The sequence below is a fragment of the Callionymus lyra genome, chromosome 8 (assembly GCF_982586985.1).
Source record: "Callionymus lyra chromosome 8, fCalLyr1.hap1.1, whole genome shotgun sequence".
NCBI lineage: Eukaryota > Metazoa > Chordata > Actinopteri > Syngnathiformes > Callionymidae > Callionymus > Callionymus lyra.
In genome coordinates this window covers 1,229,629-1,246,397 of record NC_141825.1, presented here as the reverse complement: position 1 = coordinate 1,246,397, position 16,769 = coordinate 1,229,629, and the positions used below count along the sequence as shown (strand labels likewise).

At 40.5% G+C, this 16,769-nt stretch overlaps 2 protein-coding genes across 2 annotated transcripts; both read right to left on the bottom strand.

The window, feature by feature from the left end:
* Nucleotides 1–1,760: 1,760 nt before the first annotated feature.
* LOC148072629 (troponin I, fast skeletal muscle-like) lies at nucleotides 1,761–4,376 on the bottom strand. Its single transcript, XM_087796937.1, has 7 exons — nucleotides 4,289–4,376; nucleotides 3,490–3,520; nucleotides 3,311–3,347; nucleotides 2,684–2,812; nucleotides 2,536–2,625; nucleotides 2,298–2,474; nucleotides 1,761–2,083 (listed from the first exon to the last, which is right to left on the bottom strand). Exons 2-7 carry the CDS (start codon nucleotides 3,495–3,497, stop codon nucleotides 1,988–1,990), a joined length of 537 nt encoding a protein of 178 aa, XP_087653063.1. The 5' UTR covers nucleotides 3,498–3,520; nucleotides 4,289–4,376; the 3' UTR covers nucleotides 1,761–1,987.
* A 3,137-nt stretch (nucleotides 4,377–7,513) lies between these two features.
* LOC148072628 (uncharacterized) lies at nucleotides 7,514–14,566 on the bottom strand. Its single transcript, XM_087796936.1, has 4 exons — nucleotides 14,077–14,566; nucleotides 12,907–12,987; nucleotides 12,476–12,660; nucleotides 7,514–10,591 (listed from the first exon to the last, which is right to left on the bottom strand). The coding sequence occupies exons 1-4, from the start codon at nucleotides 14,153–14,155 to the stop codon at nucleotides 9,713–9,715; spliced, it is 1,224 nt and encodes a 407-aa protein (XP_087653062.1). The 5' UTR covers nucleotides 14,156–14,566; the 3' UTR covers nucleotides 7,514–9,712.
* Nucleotides 14,567–16,769: the final 2,203 nt, after the last annotated feature.

Sequence of the window (16,769 nt, the reverse complement as noted above, 5' to 3'; positions counted from 1 at the left end):
TCCAGGATCTCCAGTTCTGTGTTACAACTCAGGCTGTTACAACTACAACAGCACAATTTCTCCACTGGCTTTCACCATGGCCAATGAACTCATTATTCGAGCATCTCGATAGGTGGTCGGAGGTGAACATCTGAAAAGTGGGCTGCAGCATCCTCAAATCAGGGCGTATATGGATGACATGACGACAGTAACAACAACAAAAAGTCATGCTCCAGGCGCCTGCTGGAAAAACTCCAGACAAACATTAGATGAGCACGAATGGAGATTAAACCAGTCCAGAAGTATCTCCTTGATCAAAGGCCAACTGTCCAATGAGAGGTTCCACATCAACGATGAGCCGATAGCAACAATACAAGAGAAATTCTTCAAAAGCCTTGGAGGCTGGTATAACGCAAATTTTAAAGATACCAGCCAAATGGGTTGTCAGAGGTGCTGTTGAAAGCGGCACTTAGACACCGAGACATAGTGGGGAAAGTCCAACAAGGAAGACAGGGCCTAGGACTGGGGAACAACAACTAACTTACATTTCTGGTATGGGGAGGACCTAACCTGTACCCCAGTGTGCCGCACCAGCAACCCTTAAACACCTCCTGGTGGATTGCAAAACCAGCCTCAACCAAGGCAGACATACCTGACGCCACAATCAGGTGTTGAAATGCTTGGCAGCTGATCTTGAAAAGAAGAGGATATCCACCAACACCATGCCCCTGAAATCCCGGACTACTTTTGCTAAAACCTTTTGTTCGGGAGGGAGAGAAGCAACTGATCGATTCTCTGCACAACTCAAGCCCGCTGGACGCAGCCCGGGATTGGGAAATGGGTGTTGACCTAGGTCAGAGGCTCACCTTCACACCGGAAATTGCAGTGACCAACCTGCGCCCAGACCTGGTCCTCTGGTCCAAATCCTGTCGACGTGTATTCGACGGAGGAGGGTGTCTTGTGAGAAAAGGCCAAAACACCCTAAGAGACTGTGGTACACCGCTGATGATGTGTCGGACTGGTGGAACAAGGCGGTTAATTCCCCAATCTTTAAATCCAACCCCACCCAGAGAACATCTCCATCATTACTACTGAGCTGATCATCATGGGATATTAACACAAAGTCATAGCAAGAATCCTGTATTTTGTCTTTCTACCTAAATTATAGTCATATTTTATTCCTTGTTATTTTTCTCTTGTGTTTTTTTGGAATAATATTAAATTATAAGAGGAATAATATAAGAATAATATTAACATTGATTATGTAAATAAATAAAGTGATGACCAACTTCTCATGTGTGTGTTTAATGGTATGCAGCAGGGCGAATTTAGAGGTAGAAATTGGTAGATAAAGCCAACTTTAACCTACCCATGTATTGAAAGGCTTTCAGATCCACTTGACAAATAGCAGAAAATTACTATTGAATTTTTAAGCATTCAGTTAATAATTACTACTAACCTCACCAAATTAATCACAGACAACACAATATATACGCATTATACATGAGTCTTAAAACCCTTGCAAGGAGGAGATAAAAGAAGTTGGAGTTTAGGGGTTAACACTAAAGCAACATAAAATCTGAGTGGATCCATTGAGAATATCACACCCTGATCACGAACTAAAACAGGCATATGAAATTCGCTTTTTATTCGAAAGATTGTCGTTTCAAAATAAAGCCTACTATTTTAATTGCTGTTAAATAACTGGAGGCTTTAGGGTTAATTGTGAGTTTTGCACAGAAATAAAACACAGTAAACAAGGATAATGCAGCACAAACAAATGAATCTCTGAACTTTAATGAAGGTTTGAAAGGTATTTTGGGAGTTTGAGGTTGAATTGTATTGCATGTGATGTTTGTCAGTTCAAAAGTCCAGACAGCAAACAAATGAATACTTGTCTTCTGTTAAAAACCAAAAGCAACATTTTATTACATCAATGTAATAAAAACATGAAAGAGGACAGCATTGACTTTTTTTAAATGTTGAAGTTGCTGTTAAACAGACACATTCAAGATTCTCCTTCGAACATCTTCTTCCTGCCATCCATGCCAGATTTGTCCTCAATGTTTTTGCGCCAGTCGCCAACATCACGCAGCTCCTTATCCTAAAAAGAAGCAGAGTGAATCATAAAAGCTTTTATTCCTCAAGTGTTTAATGCGACAATTTCAGATATTTCATTTATTACTTTATGACTGTGTGCATTCAGTTTTATTTTCACAACATTTTTGATGATGTAAGTACTTTTAACATCCGTTTACTCATAATTGTCTTCAATGATGATTCTGATGGAAAGTATTTTATAACACTTTGCTTCTCACCTCCTCCTTCACCTCCTTCTTGACCTGCTTCAGGTTGGCCCTTAGGTCCATGTTCACTGTGTGTTTGGAGCCCAGCAGAGCCTTCAACATGGCGTCAGCTGACATACGGACCTTTCTTAGGGAGGGTTTCTTGAATTTCCCCATCAGGTCCTGTACTTTAATCTTGAGGTCATCAATCTAGACAATACCAGACATTAAAGAGTTGATAGATGAGACTATATTGGGACCAGATTTCTACCTCCTTGTCAGATTTGTTGACTTTTATCTCCAGATCATATCTCTCCTCATCAATGACATCGATCTTGCGGTTGATCTCCCTGGCGAGTTCCTGAGCAATAGAACATCATCAGCTCACTATTTGAATCATTACATCTCTTCATCTCTACCTGCAGATCCTGCATGTTCCTGGGCATGGATGGAGGAGGACAGTTTTCAAGCATGTATCTGCTCCTCTCTTCTTCTCGCTCCCTGTCCTCCTCATCCAGCAGACCTTTGGCAATAGACAGCATCAGACTCTAGAATGCAGAAGCAGTACAAATCAGCCATTTTCAGTTTGGAAACTGTATCATGGGATCTGAGGTGTTGCCAGCTAAGAGTACAGAAAACAATTATTTCTGTCTCGTCTAGACCTCCTGCCAAAGTTAAAGGGCAACTAACGTCTAAACCCAACTCTCCTGACTCACATGTTTCAAATGTTGAAGTGTTTCTCTCCAAGATGCAGTAAGTCCCTCATCATGACTAGGTTGTGTTTATTACTATATAATATAAATCTCAGCGAATAAGAGATTAAAAGCGCGGAGTCCATTATGACGTAATATTGGTCTTTACTCCTCCTCAAGTCAGCTGTAATCACCCCCTACTTGTTTATACAATGAGTCCCTTGGAGGATAAGACTTAATACATTAGTTGCACTTTAAGTCTGCTTGTAGATATGGAGGAGCTGATCCTCATCTTAACTAAAGAAAACAAAGTCAAGAGTACATTTTAGAGGATTTTACAAAATGTTAACATACCTTCAACTGATGTTTGCGGCTGGATGACATCTTTTTTCTAAAAGAAATAAATACAAACCACAGTATTTAATCTCGAATAAACTTGTATTAATCATTATGATAAGTGATTCATTACAGAGCCATCATAGCAGCCATAATAACTTTTCATAATTGTTTTTTAATTAAAAAAAAATACTTACTCCGACATCTTTGCACGCTTTTGTCGTCGTGCTACAGAAAACGTAAATCACAAATATATGATATACATCAATATCAATACGGATGGAGGAGTTACCATGGAAACATAATGTGTGTCAAACTTTGGATGTCATGCATGGAAGTCCACTTAAGAGAAACATGAAACTGTGCTGGAGGGAAGACCCCCTATCTAAATTTGAACCACGTTATCCTCCACAGACATCCCAGTCATGACGGATCTGTCTTCAAGAAGATTATCAAGGAATTACTGATGCTTTCTCCGTTTGTAGGCGCATTCCAGTGGTGTAACCATGGCAATCTATGGTAGAACGTAAGGATGACTTTGTTCCTAAATTATTAATTTCAGCAAAAATACTGCTGAATACTATAGTTCATGCTCTTTTACCAGTTTTACCAATACAGCAAAATGCAGGTTGAAAAAAGGTTCTGGAAGCCTTTCTAATTACCCTATTTATTAATATTTATATACTGCAATACATCAACGAATTACAGTCTTTAAAACAAAGAAATTGTGTTTTCACAAAACAAATAAGATTAAAAAAAGAATAAAGTAATTTGCATTAAATAAGGTTCTTCTGTGGACACAATAAACTTAAAATTTGCTACTCTCAGAAAGAAAATATAATGAGCATGGACTTCAAAAAATATGCAGATATACACAAATTCATAAAATAGATTCACACAAATATGTGTAATGCAAAAAGAAACATTCAATTACATTTTAAAATGTTTTTATTTGTCAAATCAAACAACTTAGATCAAATGAAAAAATGGCCTTACCTTTCTTAAGCAGAGGAGGGAAGGACTGAGCGTCTGATTTGGATCGCAAAGTTGTCGTGTATATATTCCAATTCCCACCGCAGACGAATAAACAATCCATCTGTTTTAGGAAGTTGGTTTTCTTACAGACCAATCAGCTCAGCATCTTCTGACACATTATCTCGGCCCTCATCTACGATTATTAATAACCCTCAAGATTCACGGTTAAACTGGTTCAATTGTGACTCATTAAAATGAAGATGTTAGTTTAAGACAACAAGGTGAGCATTGATAAATTGACAAGTAGCCATATTTCAGTTATATTCATCAAATTCCTGCTTGTGAAATGACTTTTGATGGAGTAGTGGGAATTGCAGCGATGAAAGTAGAAGGAGCAGCAGGTGGACATTGTGTGTGTGTGTGTGTGTGTGTGTGTGTGTGTGTGGGGGTGTGTGTGTGTGTGTGTGTGTGTGTGTACGCCACATCATTTGATGAATGTTAACACCACTTGTGTGTGGAACTGGAGGGGTAATACTAGTGGCCTGAGAGCTGAGAAAAAGCGCATATTGTGAAATAAAGAAAAGAAACAAATCATAGAACTATTGAAGAGAAAGACTTTTTTGTTTAACTTGTTTTACTAAGACACAGATAATTCCAATCACACTGGTAACTGTCGGCTGAACACAGCGCCCGACTACAAATTATTTTTTTTGCGCTCCCTTGTGAAAGGAAACTGTTCCATGTATATGAAACTTGTGATGACATTTTTTAATCATCAACTTATTCTATTTAAGAACTTCAAGCAACCCTGGTCTATTCGACCGGTTACGATACTCTAGTATGAACAGGGTCTTAGAGTCCCTTAACCACAACACCCCCCCGGGTCAGCAGTGCTTGGCCAAGTCGCTGCCCCCCTGTTCTAATTCCTGCTTCCCTAGTGAGTTGGTCTTCGGAGTCCCTATATGTGAGGGAAAGTCCGCACTTGGCAACTTTAAAGTCCTCAACCACTGAGGAAGGGGGAGCTGAAAATGGGCCGACTCTTATGTACAGTGGCGGGCCGTCAGGGCCAGCAAGGCCTTCTCTGCTGGCCTAAACATAATCAAAAGAAAATAAATTTAATTTTTTAATTTTTATTATTACTTTTATTGTTTATTTTTCATAAATATGTATTCAATTATTCCTTTACTTGCGAAGCCATTTTCAAGAAGAATTTTTCAAGAAAAGCTGGACGTCGTTAAGAAAGTTAGGCTAACTCCGAGACGAGTCTTTCACAAGCTTCAAATTATTTATTTATTTCCTCCATGAACGTGAGTAAATCATTTTTTTAAATAAATAATGTTGCGCTTTATGAGATCAATAGTGGTGCTTGTGTGTGTGTGTGTGTCGCTTTAGTGTGTGTGTGTGTGTGTTTGTCGCTGAAGCGTGTAGTGTGTGTATGTGGGGGGAAATGATGCAGAGCGTGTGTGTCGTGGCCATGGAAACCACACAGACTGTAGTGTGAGTGATATTTTGATATAATGCACTGATGTTTATTTGATGATAAACATCTTATTGACCTATAACAGTTCACGCTCAGATCCCTGTGGTGTAGAAAGAACCTTAAATTAGTTATTGAGAGGTGGATTCATTCAAACGTACACCACTGAAGGCCTATGTGTGAAATGCACGGCCCGCCACTGCATACTGTATGTAGAGCCCCACTGATCTCCGAAGGTGCTTGTTGAACTTTCTCTCCATCCCTTCAACTGATGTTAACATTACTTCGTAGGTATTGTGCAGACACATAAGTCTTTGGAGTAGGCCATGTTGGTAGATCCAGCACTTTCCCAGGCAGGCCAGACTTGTCAATCCCATTTAACCATTTTTCAATTTGTTTTTTGGTGCTGGAGATGCTGTTTTTGTCTGTCAGGGGATCATATTACCATTTCCCAAGGCACTTCATAGGGTTCCCCTGGATGTTCGGGACCCCCTCCCCTTGAAAAAGCAGCTTGAACCTCTCAACTGGTTTTCCCTTTTGAATCACCAGAAATCTTGTTTTCTTGGGCTTGAAACTCATTTTCGTCCATGTGGCCATACGATCCAGCTCTGCCAGGTCCCATCTTGGCTGCACATGGGGTGTTGTTATGACCTTTAGGTCTTCCATGAAAGCCCTGATTACTGGCTGTTGGCCCCCTGCAGCAGTTCTGGGTCGTCTTGAATTTGTTCTCGCTGCTGCTATGATCAGGTTCATTGCCACGGCAAACAAGATGGGAGCGATGGTACATGCGGTTTCTATTCCCTTCTCCACTGGTTGCCACTTTGTAATCTGTGATCACACCCTGGATGTGGTAATGGTCCATAGCCTCTCGGATCAAGTTATGGGGAATAGTTGGCTGATGCAAGCACACAGAGAACACCTCGATCGCACCCTTCTGGATTGAGGTGTTAAAGTGTATATTCTTCTGGCAAGCACGGAAAATAAGATTTTTCCCTCCACACTGAGCAGGGAAACGGTTCAAAACTGGCTCATCTGCGAGGATCCCTGCTCTTTTTGCACAAAGCATCAATATCAAGTGTATATATCGTTGGAGAAGAAGATGATCTAGCATGCTTGACAACCTCTCCATGATTCAAAATCTATGTTCAGGGATGTCGTTGGTGGATTGATGGGACCGAGCCCGTGGTCTTCTGCTAAGGCGACATTTCTTGACGGGTCACTGAAAGCCTCTTCTACAAACTCCTCCACCTCCTTTTTGGAGCTTGTTGGAGTCCCAGACCTTGCCTCTCCCAAAAGTGCTTTGGTGAAGCGGTAGGGGTCATTTTTAAACTGGGCTCTTGCAGCTTCCCCTTTTCTCAACCTCTGCCTTAACCTCTCTTTTTTAACCGCCCTTTTTGCTCTTATCAGATGTTCACGATGGCTGGCTGTCAGCTTTTATTCCTCTGATTTCTTATGCCTTGCCAATTTGAATTGCTTCCTCAGGGCATTAATCTCCTTCCTTAATTGTCTTGTCTTTTTTTGTCTTCCTGCTCATCCTACTTGTTCCGCTTCCAGCACCTTGTCCAGATCTTCCTCAAACTAGACCACTCTTTGGTCTCACACGTCTTCGGCCACTTGAGTCTTTACCTTGCCGGCTGGGCTGGCATTTGAGTTTCTCCTTATGTGCTCTTGGGGGATTGCATCTCTGGGTCTATGGTGCGATTCCTGCCTAGGGTTCTCCTGCAATCACGTTTCTATCAGCTGTGAGCATCGATTATATGACAAATAAAGAAGTTTTTCCATATTGATGTTTAATTTTAACAGTAAAAATAAACAATTGAGGACATTCGCATGAGAGTAACATCGCTTCACATGTCAGAACATCCATCATATTCACTGAGGACATTTGGAGAAATCACCTGAGAACCAGTTAGAAAATATATTCATGTTGATTAGCAAACAGTTTATAATCCATAATTTATCACCACTATCACTGAGCACTAATAGCCAGGAAATATGTTACAGCCAACACTGTACACAACGTTTTCAAAAGAATACGTCCAAAAATATTCAACATTTTACAACATAGAAAGTTCAATTCATAGAAACTGTGCAAATGTCATCGTACGGCCACAAGACGAGTCATAATGAAGGCACCATATTGTTTCTCTTCTATTTCACGAAGAGCACCAACACTTACTGTTGATGATTCCGTTCAGATATCCGTCAAAATCAAAACTAGTAGAACAGAGGGTCAGATACATCAGACAGATTCACCAGACATAGCAAACAAGTTGAAGTATTTGCATATACAGTGTTTTAAAACTGATATAAATAAATGGTGCCCAATTCAACAACTAGAATATGAAACATTTTGTGAATGCATTTGCAAAATGTCGTTTCACAAGCTTCAAGTTCTGTATTCAAGCGTTAATGATGTACAAAAAAATAAAAGGTTTTAACGAGCAAAAAAATTACTTTTTAGATTATCTATACAACACTGCATTTTTGCAATATTGATAGATGATATAAATGTTGAAAAGAAAATAGTTTCATAACAAAGATGATTAAGTAAGCACACCTACATTACTGGCAGAAATGGCTAATGCTTTGCTAACGTGTGAAACAGAACAAGAGTCGTTTTGTTTTTAGAAAATAAACCATCGGTTTTGGTGAAAAAGAAGAAAATTAGCACGTCTTTACCCTGCGAGTATAGGGAACCTTTCATTAAAGAAGATACATTTCCAAACCCTCATTTAATCACTTATGCCAGTGAAATGTACTTGTAGTGGTTTTATCCCATTGATGACAACATTGAAAAAATATATAGTGCAATGATGGGATTCTGTAAGGTTTCACATGACGTATTAAGATGCATCAGACTTAAATGACATCCAACTGCAGCTCTGGCACAGAAACAGAGACAGGATTTTCAGTTCTTTCCTCACAGAGGACAAATGAAATGCTCATTGAGAAAATGACAATAGGAAATGCCATAATATGGTGGATGTTAGTACTTTCCTCTGAGGGAGATGACTCCAATTCAGTCTTGCAAAGGGTTACCTAACTTCACTTATGTGTCGCAGTAATGTTTTCATTTAAAATAAAGCTAAACCCATTTTACACCCCATATTCACCAAATAGTTAATATTTTGTCTATTGAAACACTGTGGGAATTGAACTTTGAAAAACACAAAAGTAAAAATGTTTATCACGTGTACATATGAGTGAGACTAGACAATAATACACACTATGAAATGTTATTACTATACATTATAAATTGCTGTGAATAGTTTCTTAATGTTGATATGTTAACCTTCCATTAAATCATGTGGGAACTTTTCTTTTTTAAACTAAGATTTGGTATAAAAAAAATTAGTTAGAATTCAAAACAATCTTCCGTCCTAATCATCTTTTTAAAAGATGAGGTAAAAAACAGACATGACATCAGTTACATCCTGAGATCTCCCATTATAAATTATAGAAAACACCACAATGTCATCAGTGCACAGAACTGAAACGAAACTGGTCAACGATACAGCCGACAATATTGTAATATCAAGAATTCATGAATGTGTGGGTCACCAGGGGCCTCATGTTCAATGGGTGAGTTACTTTTCCCACAGAAAGGGATGAGATTCCTCCCACCAGCTAATGTTTGTGCTGCTCTTTGGCGGCACTTGGTGGAAATGTTGGGATGTGCCACCATATGACGTGTATGTTTGAAAACAATTTACACTTTCATTTAACCACTGTACAATAAGTGGCGCAAAAACTTAATTCAGATGCACAGATTCATACATTTTAATATTTTTGTGGGTACGCCAGGTTTCAGTAGAAAATTTACGTTATTATTAGTACATGAGACCCCTGGTTCTAGGGATCACATTTCTTGGTCCGAGGAAGAGGGCACACCAACACTATCACACTCAATACAACAGATCCAGTCAAAGAGTTTTAAAGTGGCCAGGTATGATGGGAACCATGGGTCAGGTCCAAGCTACTTTGCGTGAGATCGCCTGTTTGAAGCATTCAGGATCAATGTTGCCACGCGGCCGCAGGGCCCTCTCCAGGCTCACCAGGACGTTCTGGTGGCACTCCTTGATGTTGACGGGGTACTTGGCCCTCAGCAGCTCGTATGCCGCGATCAGTCGCATGTTTTGTTTGATCATCAGATATTGGATGATGCAGGTCGGGGCCAGTGAAAACCCATCTCGACAGTGAACCAAGACCCGCTTCCTCTTCTCCGTCGAGGCATCAATGCATTCGTTGATGTCCTCGAAGCAGTGCTGCTTCAGGGCAGGGCCTTCTCCCAGAGCATCCGGCACAGCACCAATGTCCACTTTGAGACGGGACCAGCTGTGGCGGGCGCCACGGGAGCAGGTGCATGGTATCAGACTAAGAATGGGTCCCACCTCTCCTGGAATGCTGCTCATGTCAATGATGCTGTCAATGTTGTTGCGACACAACGTACGGCCATTGTACGCTGCGTTAAGGTTACCAACGAAGATATAGTCTGTCACCTTGGAGATGATAGGTTCAGAGAACTGGAAATGTTGTGGACCACTAGGTTTGAGCTCCGGTGTGTCTGGACCCCGGGCCCCAGCAGGCCCAGTGGCTGCTCGCCTGCTGTAGTTTCGCAGCTTCTTGGATCCGGAGCGAGATGGTGGGTTGGAATCAGACTCGGAACTGCTGTTCCAGGGTGGAGAGAAGAGTGAGAAGCGACTGGAGGACTTGCTCTTATTGAGAAGCTCGACCGGGCTGGACAGACCAGAGCTGGAGGTGGTCGACGAAGAGGCGCAGAACAAGGACGCCCGTTCCAGTGAGCCGGTACTGCTGGCCACTCCAGCACTGTGGGCCTGCTCCATCTGCAGGACAGAAGGGGGGAAATGTATGGATAATAAATAGATAATAGCAATATATTAATGTATAATCAAATTTATTTAGACTTAAAGAAACATAGTTTAGATCCAAACCTTTACACAGACTAAAATGATTGATCTCATGATGGGAATTTTTATTATTGATTAAATATATTTTTATTTGCTGACATCCTAACACCAAACATTTGATCTCAACTCAAACACAAAATGTATGTCAATCATCATTACTTTTAACATTATCTGTTGTTGTCTTTTTTTGTGTGTTTATTTTCATTAAGGAACCCATACGTTATTATATAATTTTCATTAGGACTGGTTGATCATTTATTTGTAAAGTAAAGCAGCACAACAGTTGAGTGTGCAGCTTTTCTCTTAGGCGGGGTGGAAGAGGCACTGGGCTCATGCAGTGCCATAGGCAAGACACGTCCTCAGTTATCTTCTCCCAACGTCATTGGTCGTTTTGGAAACTTATCACAAAAAAACCCTCCAATTTGACAATGAAGACATGGAGGCAGGACTTCGACCAGAGAACCAGATCTGGGCGCAGATTCGTTGCTGTATTTTTTGTGGGGGGAAAAAGAGTCCCTGACCAAGATCCACCCACATTTCCCAATCTTGGACTGTGCCAAGTGGGCCTCAATTAAGAGGGGATGGTTTGGTTCACCGTGTCACCTCTCCTGGATGAAGGTTGTTATACATGTGAAGGTATATGGGGCATGCAGAGGCAAGAAAATGGTGGCAACCCTCTTGTTCACCAGTTCAGCAGCATAGCACCAGGTGCATCGTCCTTGAGTAAGGCTCCAGGACGTGTGTGAGATTTGCCGGGGCTGCGCACTGGAGACAGGCCGGTGTATGTACAATTTCGGTCCCCCCTACAAAATCGGTCCCCCCACTTCCTACGTGATGACGTCACACGCTGCATATGCGAAAGTCTCTTTCAAATATTTTTTATGGGTTAAAGAAACGTCAACAGAACGTTTACATGATACTTTTTGCCACATAAAACATTTATATTAACAAAAAGATGATCTTCGTCAACCTAATCACTTTCCGTTCTTTCATTTCCTGGTCTGACGATACATTGAGACCAACAAAAGTGTTCGCGCTACATGTGACGAAGCCGCTGATTGGCTAAAGCTGTTTTACTAATAACACACAACTGTAAAATGAAATACAAACATTCGAGTTCCGAAATAATTTGCTTTTCAAATAACAAAAACTGTAGAATATTCCCCTTTCTATAACTCATTGTAACTGTCTGTAGTTCGGATCATAAAGGAGTCAGTAATTATTTAGTTTTCATTTGGATTTTTTTTTCTCTATTTAAATCAATTATTAAATGTACATAAGCGAATTATTTCGGAACTCGAATGTTTATATTGCATTGTACAGTTGTGCGTTATTATTAGTAAAACCGCTTCAGCCAAACAGCGTCTTTGTCACATGTAGCGCGGACACTCCCGTTGGTGTCAAAGTCACGTGTGTCGTCAGACCAGGAAATGAAAGAACGGAAAGTGATTATGTTGACGAAGATCGTCTTTTTGTCAATATAAATGTTTTATGTTGTAAAAAGTATAATGTTAACGTTCTGTTGACGTCTCTTTAACCCATAAAAAATATTTTAAAGAGACTTTCGCATATGCAGCATGTGACGTCATCACGTAGGAAGTGGGGGAACCGATTTTGTAGGGGGGACCGAAATTGTACCTACACCGGGTCCTCTACAAACCAAAGATGATGACTGGTTGTATAAGTCAGGACATCATGTGGGGCTCTAATGATAAAAGATATCCTGTTAGACTCTGTGTTCCAAAGCTCATTTAATGGGAAACCTCCACCTTTGGAAATGTATGTGCATGTGTGTAATACCTGAGCTTTCAAGTTGTTCTTCCACTCCTGAGTCTCAAGCGCTTTAAAGCGCCCGCTGCTGTCGGACGACACCGACATGCAGAGAGGCCGGTGGGCTCTGGGGAGAAGCTGTGGCGTGAGGGCCACAGGTATTGGCCGCATATCGGCGTGGTCACTTCTACTCATGGTTAGATCTGGGCAGGAACCTGGATAACACAGAAAGAACATCCAAGATGAGAAGCTGTACTGTGATTGGTCAGTGAGTAAGGCTTGCTGCAGGTGTGTAAAGATGGAAGGACAAGCAGAAGAGAAAGAGAAAACATTCACAAGAGTAGCAAATCAATGAATATCCTCATAACTTTAAAAAGCAGCCTCATGATGAAGCACTTAATAAGTGCCACGTATTAAAAATTACATGACAATTATAAGTGAGTGGCATAGAACAAACTTACCTGCACATTCTGAGCGGGTGATGGAATGAATCTGCAGAGTGTTTTGTTTTTTAAACAGGGTCTGAAGAGTTCTCACAATACCTGAGGGAAAGAAAAGTTCAAGTTCTTTTTTTTGTCAAGACATAAAGCATGGATGAAATTGTAGTCCTCAGACCCACGATGCAAAACATGATCTGATCTCCAGCCTTACACCCCAGCTCGGGCTCTGAGGTCTGTGCATCAGAATCTACTGATGGTTCCTCGCATGATGGATCTACTGACTCCTTCAAGAAACATATTAAGACGCTTTTATTTGTTGCTTTTCCTTGATTTTCTGGAACTCCTGTTGTGTTATCAGTTTTATCTTGACCTTTAAAGTATATACACTTTATTGAATATTGTTTTGATTGTTTAAGCGTGTGACCCTGGTCTGGAAAAGCGCTATAAAAATGACTTACTTACTTACCTTTTACAAGAAGAAGATAATAGATTTCATCCATATCCTAACTTATTCTAATGCTCAGTTATATATTCATGTTTCTCTGTCTGCTTCAAAAGGGTCAAATTGATCGTCGACAGATTCAAACATGCACATCAACTGTTTCACATCCTGTCAGTTAATTGATTGTGTCCTCTGTTAAATCAATAGTCAGCCACAACTAATAATAATAATAAAAATTACTTACTTACTTACTTACAGTTGAAAATACTTTTTAAAAAAATTAAGAAAATAAATAAATAAATATCAACAAAATTAACTAAATAATCAATAGTATTTAAATAATCAACTTATAAACAGAATATCAACACAACCAACAAAGTTAAGGCACAGGTGTGCAAGCGGAGGTGAGAGTGATGGTAGAACAGGGAGGTTGAGTCTCTAAAAAGTCCTAAAGTGAAGAATCGACTTTACTATATACAGTCTAATCTTTAAACATTACTCCATTGGATCATTCTTAGAAAATATTTTGTACCATTTACGTCCGTTACCATTAGAGTTAAATGATATATAGCAAGTTTTGGCCCCAACTCTTTCAAATTATTAAAAAACATTTTGTTTATTCGTTCAATAGGAGCATTACAAGTGATTTTTCATTTTTAAAACCATTTATTTATACGGTCCACAAATGAATGGCACTAAAAAGAAATCCGCACTAGGGCATACGAGGTCAATGGTTAACAGTTACTCGCCTCCTCGTCCATGCTGCCTGCAGAGGTCCAGTTGTTGGATGGCACTCAGCTCCTTGCTCCAGTCCTCCTCCACGTCCATGGTGTCCCTCCTGGGGACAGGATCACAAGCGCCCGGCTCTCACTGTGCGTCATTGTTTTCACGCCGAGCGACGCTTCACCTCCCGCGGACACACATCCTTCCGCCGCCGCTCGCCGTTTGAGCCAGCTAACTGTCCGAGCTCACCGCCATCGTGCTTTTTACTGGCGACTTGCTATGTTTGAAGGAACATGTAGCATCACCTCCGCCATTGAACCCGCAGCATCACTGGAACACTGCTAGCTTCTGCACGTTAGCATTAGCTAACACAAGTCGCCACGACTCTTTCTCCTACCGCTCTACAGTGTTTGCAACTTAGTCCGAACACGGAGGGTGGAGACCTGTGCCTGGAACTCAGCGAAAAAAGTCCATTTCGGAGAGAATGTTGCTCGATTTACGTTCACAACCACTAGACCGGCCATGTAAGCACGAACCCTAGATAGACCCGAGCGGCGGCCGAAGCACGACGAGAACACCCGAATGAATGCTGTAAAATGCTGCCTCCTACAGGTCATGAATCAGAATGCACGTGCCATTACTGCTGTGTTTCTGTTTTAGCTCTCTCCTTTCTTTCAGGCATCACAAACAGGGTGTTTTTAATTGCAATAGCAATAAATGTCTCTGAGCTGACCACTTGAAACTCATCTGAAAGTTGGTGAGGCAAGCTTCACCCCTGCCTCACCTTTAATCTAGTTTTTCCATTTTCTGAATTGCATGATTCCATTTCCATCCCAGTCTGGTGCTGTGGATGACTGATCTCCTTTCAAGAAGCGGTCTAAGGAAACCTATCCGTAATCTTTGGCAGTTTGAGGCCATAGGAGCGAACACATAGATGCACTTAACTTAACTTATTCATTTAACATGATTATTTTTCGCAACACAAAATATACTCCAACAACTGATGAGTAAAATTTGACCAGGACTATATAAATGAGCAGCTCCAAAAAATCCCCCTAATTTATGACAGCTGAATTACACAAACATTGCTGGTAATACCTTTGAAAACTGAAAGATCCTTTGTATTTCGTGGACTTACTGTTAATGGGTTGGCTGGCTCTTGAATCAGCATCGACCTAATCCTGCCGTTTCTCCCAGAGCAGAGATTGTTGTCTTCTTTCCTCTCCCTCGTCTTTAATTGGGTGTCTAAGCCGCTCTCCGGGTCTCCCGGCAACTGTGATCTGATGTCACTGCCACTCATAATGAAGCGTGACTATATCCAGCTGCGTTTGTCAGTACACAGAGGCAACAGCGTGTAACCTACCCGGTCCAAAGACCCGTCTGTTTGCCAGACCATAGTTTCATGAACAGTATTGTTTGTCCATTACTTAAAACATAGTCCTTCCAGATATTTACACATCAGTTGCACACAAACAGATACAAGATTGTATCAAGGGAAACATGGCTTGTACCGAGAAAACCTGGGTGACAACCTTCTCGCACGACAATGACCCAAAACATACAACCAAGGAGTTTCTACAAAATCTGTCAAATAGTTAGTTCAACCAAAATCCAAATTTCATTTTAACGTAGCGAATGAAGAATTGTTCCCAGTTTTTTCTGGTTAGCATCTACAGGAAGCGGCTAAACAATTTACTAACCACCCGAGTAAAGGGAATCAAATTCTCATTTTACTCAGTGAATTACAAATTGACATTTTTTTAAGTGTTGCTACTCATAATCTAGTTAAATCTTCTATGCAATTGGTCAAATGTGTTTTCACAAGAAGGTTATTTTAATCAGAACTACCTAATTTAATGCTTTCACTACAATCAAGTGTTGCTGAATGCATTGGGTCCCTAAAAAATGTAGATAATACTTTGACAATTTTCTTCTAGTAACTGGAATAACTGTGGTTATTATTATCCTGTCAATGCCCACATTTCTCCCAAATCTTCTTAACCTATGTCCTTTTGTTATAGAAATGTTGATTGATTTTAAGCTTGTGATGATTTCCCATGAATCATGAATGCCTTTAACGCATATTAAGCATGTTGTTGGTCATTTTGACCAGGATAGATTATTTAATCCAAAGTGGGAAAACCACCATCATCCAGAGCAAGTCTGAAAACAGGAGGATACACGTTTAATAAACAAGACAACAATAGGGTCGGCAAAAAATGACCTTAAAAACCTGTTGTGTTATTGTAGGACTGTGAATCGAACACTTTATACTTTGGCAGAATCTTGACATGATTATGAGTACATCGAGCTCTCGTGGTAATAAGGTGGAGTCGTACCTCTCGGGACCATACGTGGCAGGAAGATACTTCTGCTGAGCACTGCTTGATTGTTTAGGGTCAGTCTGTGCAACGGAACGGAAATCTGGTCTCTCAGGTGCCAACAAACAAAGATAAGTCAGGAACAGAATGATGTGCCGGTCTGTAAACTCTTATCTTATCTTTAGGTGTGGTGTTTGTTTAATGACGGGTTTAAATGTCTAACCAGTCATTTTCCAGATCTGATCTACAGTTTGACTGGTTTCAGTGTGTTTGGACTTGCAGCTATTAGGAATGTAGCAGAATAGGTCTCACAGTTCAGAATCATGTAAGCTGAGATGATATTTTCTAGTTGAGAAAAATGTTTGAATACTCCGTTATTACAATTATTAGTCCGTTCT

Coding starts and splice junctions, on each gene's coding strand:
- LOC148072628 (XM_087796936.1), bottom strand. CDS start 14,155: ATGGACGTGGAGGAGGACTGGAGCAAGGAGCTGAGTGCCATCCAACAA. Junction 12,661..12,906: donor CACCCGCTCAGAATGTGCAG/GTAAGTTTGTTC, acceptor TGTGTTATCCAG/GTTCCTGCCCAGATCTAACC. Junction 10,592..12,475: donor AGAACAACTTGAAAGCTCAG/GTATTACACACA, acceptor TCTGTCCTGCAG/ATGGAGCAGGCCCACAGTGC.
- LOC148072629 (XM_087796937.1), bottom strand. Junction 2,813..3,310: donor GCCGCAAACATCAGTTGAAG/GTATGTTAACAT, acceptor TCTGCATTCTAG/AGTCTGATGCTGTCTATTGC. Junction 2,475..2,535: donor TCAACAAATCTGACAAGGAG/GTAGAAATCTGG, acceptor GGTATTGTCTAG/ATTGATGACCTCAAGATTAA.